Consider the following 14,713-nt stretch of genomic DNA (forward strand, 5'->3'; position numbering starts at 1 on the left):
ATGATTTGATATTTGTATATACAGTGAAATGATCACTACAGTAAGTCTGGTTAACATTGTCACTATACATAACCACAATTTTTTTTTCTTGCCAGAACTTCATGTCTACTCTTTTAGCACCTTTCAACTATGCAATATGATATTATTAACCATAGTCACCATGCTATACATTCCATCTCCTGCATTGTCTCTATTTATTCCTAATGGGTAAATACCTTTTTCTTCATATACATACAGCCCTAAATAAAAAGAAACTGCAAAATTCTATATTGGCCAAGCTTATCAGGAAATGGGCTTCACTGTAGGCTAATCGAGTGGCAAATTAACTTTTTGATAGGTGACTTCCTTATGTCAGTGTCTGTAGGTCTTTATTCCTTGGAGAGTTCCATTTCTTCAGTGGTAGATCCTCCAGTCTCCTGCCTGAAGAGTGGCAGGAGTGGGAACTGGCATTGTGGGAAGAGCTCCAGAGGAAGGGGCTGGGGGTGGGGGGGGTCTCCCTGTTCCTCCAGAAGGACACAAGCCTTCTGAGTTCCCTTGTTTTCCTTTTGGCATCTCAACTCTTCCTTCTCCTCTCTGATGTTTTTAGTCCAGACCCCAGAGATAAGGGCCCCTCTAGTTTAGTTTTTCCCATTTTCACATGGGGCATAAATGAGGAAGCCATGTGGCATGGGGGGGAGGGGCCTGGAAGTTCAATTGCACTTTATGTAGACCATGTCTCCTGTTTTCAGCATTGCTCCTAAATTGCACTTTCTGTGGCACCTGGTGCCTCCACTTCTTGAGCCTTTCTGCTTCTTAGCAGATTTTCCATCTGCGGATGAGAACACCAAGGTTTTGTGCCCTCACTCTGAATTAATTACCATGCTTCCATTCTGTTTTCCATCTTCCAAAAATTTGCCGATGTCTCTTTTTATTGGGTTTAGTGTCTTTTTATTGCTTTCTATGATTTAACAGAGTTTTGGGAAGGAGTGGTTGACAAAAATTCCCTCTTTGATTTATTTTTAAAGCTAAAAGACAGACCGTGGCTCTAGAACTGCTTGAATCGGAAAGAAAATACGTCATCAACATCTCTCTGATCCTGAAGATCAAGGCAACATTCCAAGGGTCAGATGGAAAGAGGAATTCCAAAGAGAGAAGGTACCCATGTATTCATTGCCTTTCCTTTTTCAGATTGCTTAAGATTTAAGGTAAGTTGTTTATTGTTTCCATTTGGGGAATTCTGGGACCTGTGAGGAGTTCCAGGAATAGTCTTTGAAAAGAGCGTAGGCAGTGATAGCAGGTAACCCCTGGCAAGTCACAAATTTAGATAAGAAACTGAGTATAGTCTCTGGGGCCTTCAGTATCCCTGGCATGTCTGTAAAGAACCTAAAGGGAAAATAAATGCTACAGTGAGGGAGATGTTGCTCTCTGTTGACATCTGCATGTTCTCGTGGGACCACAGGTCTCACGGGGGGTGTAAGGGAATGGACGCAGGGAGGTCTGAAGCACTAAGTGGCCATCAGATAAATGGCATGGGGCTGGTTAACACTGGGACTTGGATCTTTCTCATTTGTTCAGGTGGTCCCATAGTACCGAATGGTGCACAAGTGGTGTGTGTATGTGGTGTGTGTGTGTATGGTGTGTGTGTTGTGGGGCAGTGCTTCCACAGGGTCTGGAGCATGCTGGCCCCAAGATTACAACACTCTTTTGACGGGTATCTGTCCATAATCTTTCTATTTTCTCTGCCTCTTCTCCATTGAGAAAAGCAGGAAGGAGGAAACTCTGGTTTGGTGGAAAGGACTAATGTGATGAAGTTGGAATAATCCAGATTAGTTGAGGAAAAGGTCAATCCAAAAGCTTGGAAAGTCTAGATTATGGCCTATTATAGATAAACGTAGCATTACCGGTTTAAATACGCTATCAGGTAATAGACACTGATGGTTCATATTGTGAATCTATCTAGGGAAGCCCCTAATTGTCAAATTTTCCTGCTCTTTTCCATCCCCTCGTTTTACTTGGCTTTGCGGCTACCAACAAGGTACCTAGTCACCAGAGCACAAAGCTTCCCATAGCTAAATGGCCAAGATGAGGGGATACTCCCTGACAAACTCGAAAGTGACTTGACTATTTTCAAGAATTATTTTACTGCAAAACTGAGGTAAACAAAGCATAGAAAACAAGGGATAGAAAGGGTGATGTGACATGGTAAAAGCTCTGACCACTGGAGGCCCTGGACCAGGCTTCACCTTCTCTCGGTGGCCACCTAGATTCCTGCTGGTCGTTCCTTCCCCATCTGGCCCCTTAATTCCCCTGCTAGACTCCAATCTTACATATGAATCAAATGTAAAGGCAAGTCTAACTCTAGGTGTGGTTTTGCTTCCACATCTGAGATACTAAGCCAGCAACTTCTCTTCCTTGTCCCTGAAAATTTGGGGATGGGGTAAGGAGAGAGAATTGTTCATTTTGGATCACAGTAATTAGGCATTTCAGTTATAACTTCATGAAACCTTCACAAGAACCCTGTGAACCCTGTCTTACAGATGAAGAGACTCAGGTCCAGAGGGGTTTAAAGCCACATGGCCAATTAGTGCCCGAATTCAAACCCAGGCTTGTGTGCCCCTGTCCCTGTGATCTTTCCACATCATGCCACTTCTCTAAGGACCTTGTAGTTTCAAAGACGTCACCTGACTGACAAGCACCGTATCAAGTTTCTCAGCCAGAAGCAGACTTTCTGTTTCTTCCCATCTCACAACTTACGCTTCCCTCCTAACAGCCCACAGGTTCTTACTTCAGATCTCAACTGATTTGTCAGGTAGGGATGCTAGAAATGTGCTTGGCTCACGGAAGCTCTCTTCTACTTGCCGTCACTTCCTGCTTGTCTAAGATGTTCTCCTATGACCCACTGCTGAGGAAGGACTAATCTCCCCCAAATCCTGAGATTAAAAAAAAATTAAAACTATTATACAAAATTCCATGAAAGTAAGATAAGTTATTCCTGATATCCATGACGATGCTATGCATGTTAGTTATTTACTAAGCTGACCCTCTTTTTTCTTTTCATAGATCAAGATGAGAAAAGCTTTAAGTTGATACTCTCAGTCTTACTAATATAAAGATTCTAGTTCTGAGCTTTGCAGTGTTGCCATTTTTCCACCCTAGGGTTAGATTTCCATTATCCTCCTTTAGTTACTACATTTCTTCTTTTTTCTAAGCTTTTCTGAAGCCTCTGTGTGTGCTTTAAATAGACCAGCTGAATGAAAACATAGCAGAATGGGATTATTCCTTTTCTCTACTGACATTTTCCCCCATGTAAAGATGAAAATAAGTTAATAACATTTCCTATCTTTCCCATCACACATTGCAAGGCTTCAGCACTTTCTGCTCCTGCTGAAAAGTAACTTGGGGGTGAAAATAAAACCCACCGTAACTATAACCTGACACTCAAAACTGAGGTTGCCACATCTTCTCAAACCTTTAAGATACAACTTTAGGATTTCCCTAGGGGGGGAAAAAAAAGCCTTCAAGAGCCTCCTCAGCCTGTTTCAAGCTAGCCCTGCGTCTGGGCTGAAAACTGCAGTGGCACAAGCTACCAGTGGAGGTCTGAGTGGAACATGTGGGCTGTCGTTCATTTGTTGGAGGATCACAGAAGTTGGAGTTCTTGGATTTTTCTGGTCTGATTCACTCTATAGATAGAATTATAAGCTCAGGATCAAATAGTCCTGTCTGTCTGAATACTTGTAGGGAGGGGCAAAGTCAGCTTGACTTGACTGGCAGTTAGTCTTATAAGCTAAACTCCAGTGCCACATCCACCAAGAACTCAGTGTGCTACAGATCACCACCAGGTGGCGAATGTTTCTTTATCCACGCGGGTCAGATTGGGTCACATCCTGCTGCTGAAACTCAGGAGTTATTTTGGCCTAAAATTGAACTGGCAAGAGCTAAGTTATTAATTTGAAACTATAACTGGGTTTTCTTTCATTGCTTTTAGTTTATTTCCCTTGTTTTTAAGTACTGTAGTGTGGGAGTTGAAATAACTTTGAAGGTTTTAAAAAACAATAAACAAATTCACGTTGCCGTAATTTCACTCCTGGTAAGGAACAGATAAGAAGTTGAGCATTTAATACCTTCATCTTCATGAAAAAGTTGCTTCTGAGAATCAGGTCTGGCTCTAGGCAAAACAGTGAAATAGGTTATGTGTGTGCGTGTCTATACTGCTTGCCTTCTTTCTCTCTCTGTTCTCCATCTCCTGGCTCACGTTCTCCACACTCGTCTCCAATTTCAAATAATATCTTTATTAAATAGAACATTTTTTCCCCAATATTTGGTGAAGAACCCACCACAAGTCATTGTTCTTCCTGTAACTTATGTGTTTCCATAATACTTGATGGGGGCATTAGCCTTTTCTGACCCTCATCCCTCACCCTGAAATCTCTGTTACCCCAGTGGACAGTCCAGGAGGTACTTGGACTCCAACCAAGTTACCAGCTCTCCAACGCTGCAAGTACACTGATCACCATGTAGCAGAAGGCAGCTGTCTCAAAAGAAAGAGAAAGAAGGTGAGCTCAGGTGAGGCCAGGCAAGGCCAGGAGAGCAGTAAAGAAAGAAAAAAAGGAAAGGGGTAATCTAAGAGATATTACAAAACCTAAAAGGACAACCTATTTCCAAGTCAGATCTTACCATGGTGTGGGGGCCTAACAGCTTTCAGTGTCACATCAGGAATATCACCGGAAGCCATGGTAGCATTGGGTGGGGAGAAATCTTTCACATCTAGACCTTTTGCTGGCACAGTGTTTCACTTGTTCAGTTCAATCAGTTGTGCTTTCCTCCAGCAATGTTATGGTTTCCTCCCAGTCAGACTGTCTCCTAGCCACTCCTCCAAATTCCCTCTGATCCAGACAGGGATCACTTAGATCTCCTAAGCCCACTATGCCAGCCAGAAGAGCTCAGGAAGCACAGACCAGCAGGCTTTGCGTATGCGGAGACCAGTGGCACAGGAGGTGGAGGGGGAAAAGGCAGGAATGAAGGAGGCCTTGTATCTTTTCACAGGGGGCTGGGTACCCTCTCCAGTCTGTGTGTCTTCTCTGAGCTATAGCTCCAGGGGAGTCTTTGCTTTCCTTGGAGATGGGTTGAAAGACCTCTTATCAAACTGATGGTCTTTCTACTGTTCTCAACAAAGGTCTGCTTGTTCAGGGTGGACAAAGCACACCAACTGTCCACTAACTTACTCTCGTTGGACCCTGGAGAAATATCCACGTAAGTTCAGCTCTCGGTGACAAGCAGGCCAGCACTTTCATCTTTGTTAAACGTGTGGTCTTCAAAACACAAGGGAACCTACTTTCAGTTCCTGTAAGTCACCAAGTTAGGGCTCAGATCCCTGCTGTAGCCCAGCAAGACTCCATTTCCTTGCAGCTTGCTTCCTTGTTCCCATAGGCCTCTGATTGTCCCACTCTTCTCCATCCACCCCCTTCTTCCTCCCATGATTCTTTCTCTCTCTCCTCTCCACTGTGTCCTTCTCTGACACTTCTCCTCCCTTCATTTCCTCTGAAAAAACAACAAAACAAAACAACCAAAAAACAAAAACAAACAGACAAAAAAAGAGGCACACTAAGGGATGGGGGAGAGGGCTGTGAGAGTAGGAAGGGGCTCTGTGAAACTCCTGGGAGTAACAGGCCAGGCCTGGTCTACAGCCTTCCCAGGCAAGTCTCTGTCCTTGCTCAGTTTTCCTCTTGGATAATGACGGGAAGGGAAATGAACACTTTCATATGCCTGTCCCCTGAGCGTTTAGTTGCCAGCTTTAAACAAGTTTTCCTTCTTCCCTAAATCAGTCTCTTACCCAGTAGCTAAGAATGACCAAGTGCCACCTCAGTGCTGTTGTCTACAACACTAATTAGAATAGACTATTTTGCACATCAAGTGGAAATAACTTTAAAATTTTGGAAAAGATTTCCCTGAGAATTTCCACTGTCACATAAATGAGAGAGTAACAGTTTGGCTTTAAAAAGGCCATTCAAGGGGTGCCGGGATGGCTTTGTTGGGAGAGCGTGTGACTCTTGATCTCAGGGTTGTGAGTTTGATCCCCTTATTGGGTGTACAGATTACTAAAAAAAATAAGCTTAAAAAAAAAAGCCATTCAAGTGATATGCTCCTTATTAGTACAATATAGATTTGTGTAGGAACCATTGCTAATGGGTCTTTTTACATCCTGAGGATATTTTCTGTCAGGTCTACAATGGCAAACTTAAAAAAAAAAAATCCTGAATGCAGAGCTCAGGATATGCAGAGCTCAGAATATTTTGAATGAATGGGAAAATGGAGGACCTCCTGCAGATGTTCTTCTGGCTCTTTTCTTCTCTACACCCGGTTTGTGTGATCCTATCTCTATTCTGTTTCAAGCCTCTTCCCTGGTTCTTTACGGTACCTTGTCCAGCAGCACCTCGATTTGCTCCATGCTCTGCAGGAAAGGGTCCTGAAGTGGCCACGCCAAGGAGTTCTTGGAGATTTATTCCTTAAATTAACAAATGATGAGGTAAGTTGTAAAAAAAAAAAAAAAATCCTGCATAAACTTGAATTACATGCACCTGTGTCTCTCTTGTCTGCTTCTCTGAATGGAGAACCTCAAACCAGTGATTTTTCAGAGATAGGAAACCCGCTGAGATCTAGTCTAACCTCCTCACTCTACAGATAACGAAATAAAGTTCAGAGACATTGAAAGACTTTGCTGAAATCACCCGGCTAGCTAGGCAGTCATGGATCTGTTACCCAAGTCTCCTAACCTCTAGCCCATCGCTTTCCACTGTACTATGTAGAACGGCCCATTGAGTATGCACGTAAGTGTGTGTGTATTTGTCTATCTATCAATCTATCAATCTATCTATCTATCTATCTATCTATCTATACATATCCATCCATCCAAAATTAGTATAGGGGGGTTTGTATATGTGCTTGTATTTCTCACCTAATTTCATTCCTTAGCGGTATTTAAAAATGTGATAGGCAGTGGTTTGTCTTGAATGTTTTTTATTTTCACTTTTTGGAGAAGAGTGCTAAGTTTTGAAATCTCTGTAATGTTCTACAAAGAAAGTATGACCCAGGCCAGAGGTTGCAAACTCAAATGCCTACGGGGCCAGATAGTGATATAAATCAGTGGAAATAAGCGGAGTGTAATACAGTATGGACTGTTGGGAGGTAAGCTTAAGTGGAGCACATATGCTTTTCTACAAGGAATATTATCCAATTATTATCCAGGAAGAAGGGACTAGAGTTTCCAGATCTGATATTTTAAGAGACGCTGGAAATCCAGAATTTTGTATGAAATTTCTTATTTAAAAAATATTGTGACGGGCGCCTAGGTGGCTCAGTCGGTTGAGCGTCCGACTTCGGCTTGGGTCATGATCTCACAGCTCGTGAGTTCGAGCCCCGCATCGGGCTCTGTGCTGACAGCTCAGAGTCTGGAGCCTGCTTCGGATTCTGTGTCTCCCTCTCTCTCTGTCCCTAACCCACTCACATTCTCTGTCTCTCTCAAAAATAAATTAACATTAAAAAAATATATTGTGTGGGCTAATTAAAATTGGTCTGCAAGCCATAGTTAGCCTGCAATCAAATTCTGTATATTGGTGATTCTCAACTGTAGGTAATAAGACAAAGTTCACAAATTATTTACTTGTATAGTTTACAAACTATTTACTTGTATGGATATAATGCAATCCCTCTAATACCACTTTTACTTGTTTGTATTCAGTATGCTTTCTTGGGCTGAGAGTTGTTATATCTGTGGGAATATAACTTTGGAAGCTGAAAATTGTTTTTTTGAAGGCATACTGCACAGAAGAATAAACAAATGGTGGGAATATACAATTAGTGGCAAAAACTGAGAATCACTGGTCTAGACACCGGAAGGTGGGTTGGACAATGTTCCTCACTGGATGCAGATGACTGAATTAAAAGTAACTTAAAAACAAAATATGCATTTTAATCATTTAACAATTTAAAAATACTTTTTCGAGGTGCCTAGGTGGCTCAGTTGGTTAAGTGTCCGACTCTTGATTTCAGCTCAGGTCTCAGTCTTGCAGTTCTATGGGATCGAGTTCTGCGTTGGGCTCTGTGCTGACAGTGTGGAGTCTGCTTGGGATTCTCCCTCTCTCTCTGCCCTTTATCTCTCTCAAAATAAATAAATAAACACACACAAAAAAATTTTCAACTTACATGACCCCTCTCCGCTGCATTGGTTTTTCACTTTCTCTCATGAAAGCAGGATTATTGAATGTTGGTTCTCAAGTTCATAGGGATATTTACCTTAAAACCAAAAAGTTTAAAAAAATGAATTAAAAACCCCCCCAAAACATATTAACGAACACATTAAATGATCAAAATAATCTCTGCAAAGTACTCCTTTGTGAAACACACGACTGTAAAACTATTAGCTGCTATCATTCCTGTTTCCAGAGTCTTACCATGCATTTTTGTGTTTGTTTTTAAGAATAATTTCTTGGATTATTATGTTGCCTACCTGAGGGACCTACCTGAATGCATCTCTTTGGTTCATGTTGTTGTTCTGAAGGAGGTAAGGTGACTCTGTGTGTGTACTGCCCTTTGGTTACAGGTATATCTGTAGGAAGTTGCTCATCCACCTAGGGGAACACAACACATGCACTCAGCTTGTCTTCCAGGCTGAGGAATGGCTCCAACAGAGTCCCTGACACCCTACCTGGAGTTAAAGGAGCCCACTCGAGGATGAGTGCCAGTGCTTTGGTCCACACCCTGCCTCGCTGACTCTCTGTTCTATTGCACTGGAAGTTTACACAAAGTAAACAGGTGTTCTAAGCAGAGATCCTCAGGCCACAGCTTGCATGCTCTATGAGGGTTTTTTTTTTCCCCAGGTACAATTTGAATCTGAATATTAAACTGAAATCATCCTGTGTCAGTTTATAAGATCATAAAGTGGTTCTAATCATGTAGCTTTAAGTATTGCTACTGCAATGCTATAGTAGGTGCTCAAGAAGCACATATAAATATCTAACAATTCTAGTTATTTTAGGTCAATAGGAAGAAACTCTATCAGAAGCCTAAAGTTAAGAGTTAATCAAGTTTCACGAGAGGTGAGGGTCTCTTTCTTATTAACATTCTACTTCCACCCCCCCCACCAACTACTCTCAACCCTATAAGTATAACGCCTACCACATGTTAGCACCCATCAAATATTTGAGGAAAGGAAAGTAAGGGGAGGGGAGGGGAGGAGAGGGAATGGAAAGGGAGGGAAAGAAAGGGACATGGGGAGAGTCCAACATGTTTGCTCTGCCAGCCCGGCTGACCAGTTTCTAGTTATACTCTGTCTCCACCCTCATGAGGCTCCAGTCCACCCTTAGGGCCTATTACTAAGCCACTGTAATGAGTACTTACAAGAGAACCTGAATGAATTTATTCAACTCGGTTATAATTTATTGAGTGCCCACTTGTGTCCAGCACTGTGCTAACAAGAGTAGTGGGGAGGGAGGGGGTTGTTTGGAAAGTTGGGTGGATTCGAAAGAATGATATGATATGCTCCCTGCTACAGAAGAATTGTCTCCTTGAGCATGTCTCTGAACAAGTGGCCTATCCAATGAAGGACCATGACACTTTAGAGAAAGAAAATGCTCTGGGAATAAAAAACTCTGCCTACTCTGGTAGGACTGACTTTGGGGTTCTGCAGCCAGAGCCGGAGGGACACCGAAGAGTGACTCTACCTTTCTTTCATTCAGGGTGACGAAGAGATTAAATCTGACATCTACACACTGTTTTTTCACATAGTCCAGCGCATCCCTGAATATCTGATACATCTGCAGGTAGGCGTGGCTAGGAAGTCACCAAGATGATTTTCAAGCTAAACTACTATTTTTGGCTTCTAAATGAGAAACACCGTAAAGGGTCAAGGAAGAATCATTGGTATTTCTAAAGAGTAATTAAATGATTTAGATTGCTATGATTATCCCATTCCTACCTTGTAGTACGAACCACAATCTCAATGTCTAAAAATTTTTGGTTCATGATGTCTGCCTTTGAAGTTCTATCTTCATTTACCAGCAATCACCACCTCTGCTGATCCAGGATCTTTCTATAGAAGCTCCTGGTAGACTCTAAGTACCTATTGAGTCCCTTCCATCTTGTTCTACAGCCATCTAAATGTACCCCTAAACTCTTACCCCATCCCTGGCATCTAAGAAGTATCTATGTAACCTGTCCACTTAAGTGCTCTTTGACTACTTTCTTTTGGCTTGAGTCCAAGAGCCTGCCATATATTGCTTATGTCTTATGTCACAGACAAAGCATGAAGAAGTTGATGAGGTGACTTCTGCACATCATTTTTCCACAGGGCTTGCAGCACCTTGGAGGAAGTAGAGTTGAGAGAAAGGCTCACCAGCATCCCTACCAGTCCCTCTTATTTCTAACATCCACCTATTCTGGTTTAATTGCTGACTGATTTTCCTAAGTAATTCAGTTGAAAGCATCTTAGAAATGCTTGGGATTTATCTCAGGTAGAAGTAGCCCAGTATCACTATTAAGAAGACTTTCAATTATATGTGGCTTTAGATTTTAAGATCTTCTCACAATAAATTAAATTATCTTATTTAATGTTTTCAATAATCCCATGAAAGAGGTATTATTACCATTGCTTAGATAAGGAAATACAGAGCCAAAGAAGTTAAGTAACTTCCTCAAGTTAACACATGTTATAGGTGAAAAAATCTAGGACTCAAACCCAGGTCTTGCAAGCAGCATGATAAATGAGAGCCCCGATTCTACTGTCTGACAAGTTCAAATTCTGGCTCTGCTACTTGTTAGATGTGTGGCCTAATGAAGATTACCTCACTTCGGTGTGCCTTGATTTCCTTATTTGTTAAACAGAGATAATGATTGCACCTATCGAATCTATCTGTGGTAAACATTAAATGAGAAAACAAATATGTAAAGGGATTAGTACTTGGCAATAGGAAGACTCAATACACATTAGCTTTCCAGATCCAACTAACATGCATGTTTCACTACCACACAGTAGGCAATATAGTAGGGACCACCAGACCAGGTTTGATCATAAACATCCTCCCCTTGATGTCTGACATTCTCACCATTAGTCTGACTTATTTGGGTTATAAGGCATTGCTTATAGACAGTAATTGTTAGAATGGCTCCATTACCTCAAAAATCTAATGAATAGATCCTTCAAATTTTTCAGATGGAATTAGCCTATGTTTACATCCAGCCAAAACAGGAACAGTGATGACTGTTAGTCTCCCTTGGTGGGATGGACAAAGAGAACGTCAAGTTTAACCTTTCAGATTAATTAGATTAAGATTAACCTTTCAGCCAATTAGATTGGCCATATGTATTGTTGTTTTGATTAAATGGCTACCAAACGCTCACAACAGATGGAGGCAAAGGGTACAAGAGACAAAATGTTTCATTCTAATTATGCAATGCTGCTTCCTTTTTTCCTCCATCCAGAACGTCCTGAAGTTCACAGAGCAGGAACACCCTGACTATTACCTACTTCTGGTGTGTGTTCAGCGCCTTCGAGTATTTATCTCGCATTACACCCTGCTGTTTCAATGCAACGAGGATTTGCTTATTCAGAAACGGAAAAAGCTCAAGAAGTAAGGTTCTGATGGTGCTGCTTAGAGGGTTTATCAAAGGTTTCTAAGAACAAGAATACAGATAATGTGGGTACCTGTCACAAGTAACCGCACTGTATTGAAAGTGGCTGAAATGCAGTGACAGGAGGTAGAAGAGAACAGAGAAGAGGTGGGGAATGAGATGGCCAGGCTGGCTATAGGGAGGGAGGTACCTATTACCTGGGGGAAATTACCTCAGAAAAATAAACAGTTTTACTCTAATACTTATGCAGACCCCCTTATCTCATGTTACTAACCATTGAAATTGTTTCCCTAAGCTTGCCAGACTAAAAAAATGCAGTTTAAAGGCCAGAATGTGGGTTCTTTCATTAATTCAACAAATATTTATTGAGCACTTACTATGCATCAGGCATTGCTCTATGCACTGAATATACTGCAACAAACAAAACAAGCAAAAATCTTTGCCACATGGAACTCACTTTCTAGGGCTGGACAGCAAGTTAATAAGTAAGTTAGATAGTGATAAGTGCTATGGATAAAAACAAAACAAATAAGGGAGGGGTGGTGGTTGAACAAATTAATGCTAAAAAGAAACAAAAAGGGCTGACTGGGGAGAATCTGGGCTTCAGAGGGAACAGAAGCAATCTGTAGCAGAACTTTCTAATGACCTGGATTTCCTTCAACCTCATTCCAATCAATGAGGAAAACAGAATAATTTCTGTGGGTGTTTGAGACCGGAAAAAGATGCTGGTCTGGGGGATATCTTCCTATACCACCCCTTTCCCCCAAACTTAATTCAGGCAATTAATCAGCATCCTTATTCTTGCCCAGCATCTAGCTTACACTGTTATGTAAACAACCTTGTTTGTAGAGGGCCAGAGAGAGAGAGAGAGAGAGAGAGAACTTCACAGATGAGCTTCATCTAAGAAATGTCTCCTTATCTTTCTTGTCCTAATCTGTGTGTTCAGAGCCAATTTCCCAATGTACACCCTGAAAATGATTACTTCTATTCTCACAGGTCATCCATGGCGAAGCTGTACAAAGGCCTGGCTTCCCAGTGTGCAAACACTGGACAAGATGCTTCCCCCACTGCAGGCCCTGAGGCTGTCCGCGACAGCGGGATCCACTCAGAAGAGATGCTGCAACCCTACCCTTCTGCTCCCAGCTCTGGCCCTGCTGTCACGTAAGCACCTGTTGCTGTGGAAATGCTAATGGCAAGGCCCTGGGTGCCAAGTGGTCTGTGTGGGGTAGCAGGACAGCCTGAACGAGGAGTATGATCTACAGGACTCTCCTCTCTCTTGCCCCATCAGGCCTATGTGGGCAGGCAAGCAGCTGACGCAAAACTTGGATCCCAGAGGAAGGCTAATGTCAAGGGGCAGGCCTAGAGGCTGACGGCTACTCCTAACAATTTACCACACATAACCACCCTCCATCTACAACATAAGTCTCTTTGGGTTTGGACAGTGATTGGGTGGAAGAGAGTGCCGCAAGAAGACAGGAAGGCATCTTATAGCTCCTCAGAAGGGTGGGAACCTACTTACGTTCTCCAAAAGGTACAGTAGAGGGAGAGAATCCCAGTCAGGGGGGAGTGGAACTCCAGGCTCTGAAAAGAGATATAGGCCTGAGGTGATGCACAGAGAGTGTAGTTTAGTCCTCCTGATTCCCCTTGAAGCTTCTTCATAAAAGGACTTCATAAGCTCTTTTCTCCACTTGTGACAGCTTCTCTTAAAGTTTTTCTCTGCCGTGGATGTATTTGACAGCTTTTTAAAGTCTCTGCATACAATCCTCTAGCACACTAAGCTGGATTCTTTTTTAAGTTTTATTTATTTTTGAGAGAGAGACAGAGAAAGTGAGTGGGGGAGGGGCAGAGAGAGGGAGAGGGAGGGAGAGAGAGAGAGAGAGAGAGAGAGAGAGAGAGAGAATCCCAAGCAGGCTCTGTGCTGTCAGCATGGAGCCCAACGCGGGGCTCGAACTCACACACCGTGAGATCATGACCTGAGCTGAAACCAAGAGTCGGACTCTTAACCGACTGAGCCACCCAGGTGCCCCCACTAAGCTGGATTCTTATTGAACAAACTTCTTGATGATTTTTACATTAAGGAATAGGCCATTTATGTATCTGGAACTCTTTACCTCTAAAGGATAAGGATAAAGTCAACTTGGCTACTTTTGAAACCAGGATTTCTGGAAAGATAAGGGGAACCAAAACTCAAAATTCCAGGGGCACTGGGGTGGCTCAGTCGGTTGAGCATTGGACTTCGACTCAGGTCATGATCTCAAGGTTCGTGACTTTAAGCCCTGTGTTGGGCTCGCTGAGAGAGAGAGAGAGAGAGAGAGAGAGAACACACAGGAGCATGTGGGGCAGGGGCATAGAGAGAGGGACAGAGAGAAACCCAAGCAGGCTCTGTGCTATGAGTGCAGAGCCCAACTCGGGGCTTAAACTCACGAACCATGAGATCATGACCTGAGCTGAAATCAAGAGTCGGATGCGTAACTGACCTAGCCACCCAGGTGCCCCCACTTCAGCTTTTATGAGAATGATCTTTGAAGTGAAACAAACAGAGCCCCAAAATGAAATCCCTAGAGATTATATCTAGCCCGAAAAGATGGCTGCCATTGCACTCTGTGTTGGGAAAATAGCCAGTAAAAAACTCAACAATTTCCAAGTTAACAGACAATTCAGGTTAGGTCAGCATTTCATTTATCATTTCTTTTCACCTTTGAAAGTGGGAGACCTCATTTTCACCTGATAAAGATACTCACCAGAGTATCACCAGAGAAAGATACTCAGCATTTACATTTGTATTTTTAATGCATTTTTGTGGTAGAATTAATAAACGAGTAGAACAATCAGGCTGGGTCAGTGTGTAGTCCTCCACTCACATCTGCCTGGCTGTTACCTTCCAGAACTGGCAAATCACATCCAATCTGATGTGTATACTACCCTAATATCCTATGTAAATTATTCGTTATTCATGATTAAACAAAACATCCTTCCATGAAATTGGGCATATTCAGAGTGACAGCCTTTTCATTTCGGTCATGTTTTTGTGGGTGAAAGTTTGAGACAACTTTTAAAAGCATGCTCTATAGCCACAAGGAATTTTTTAGTTTTTTTTCTTATGAAAACTTCA

The 14,713-nt window shown here is 42.3% G+C and overlaps 1 protein-coding gene across 1 annotated transcript in view; it reads left to right on the plus strand.

Annotated features, from left to right (window-relative positions):
• ARHGEF33 (Rho guanine nucleotide exchange factor 33) overlaps window positions 1-14,713 on the plus strand; it is a 50,603-nt gene that overhangs the window by 18,853 nt on the left and 17,037 nt on the right. The window contains exons 8-13 of the mRNA XM_060653120.3: window positions 1,005-1,134; window positions 6,370-6,502; window positions 8,453-8,536; window positions 9,711-9,794; window positions 11,452-11,600; window positions 12,598-12,762. Of these exons, the coding sequence (XP_060509103.2) occupies window positions 1,005-1,134; window positions 6,370-6,502; window positions 8,453-8,536; window positions 9,711-9,794; window positions 11,452-11,600; window positions 12,598-12,762 (745 nt within the window). The remainder of the gene's footprint in view (window positions 1-1,004; window positions 1,135-6,369; window positions 6,503-8,452; window positions 8,537-9,710; window positions 9,795-11,451; window positions 11,601-12,597; window positions 12,763-14,713) is intronic.

This window comes from Panthera onca, chromosome A3 (assembly GCF_046562875.1).
Source record: "Panthera onca isolate mPanOnc1 chromosome A3, mPanOnc1 haplotype 2, whole genome shotgun sequence".
NCBI classification, from domain to species: Eukaryota; Metazoa; Chordata; class Mammalia; order Carnivora; family Felidae; genus Panthera; species Panthera onca.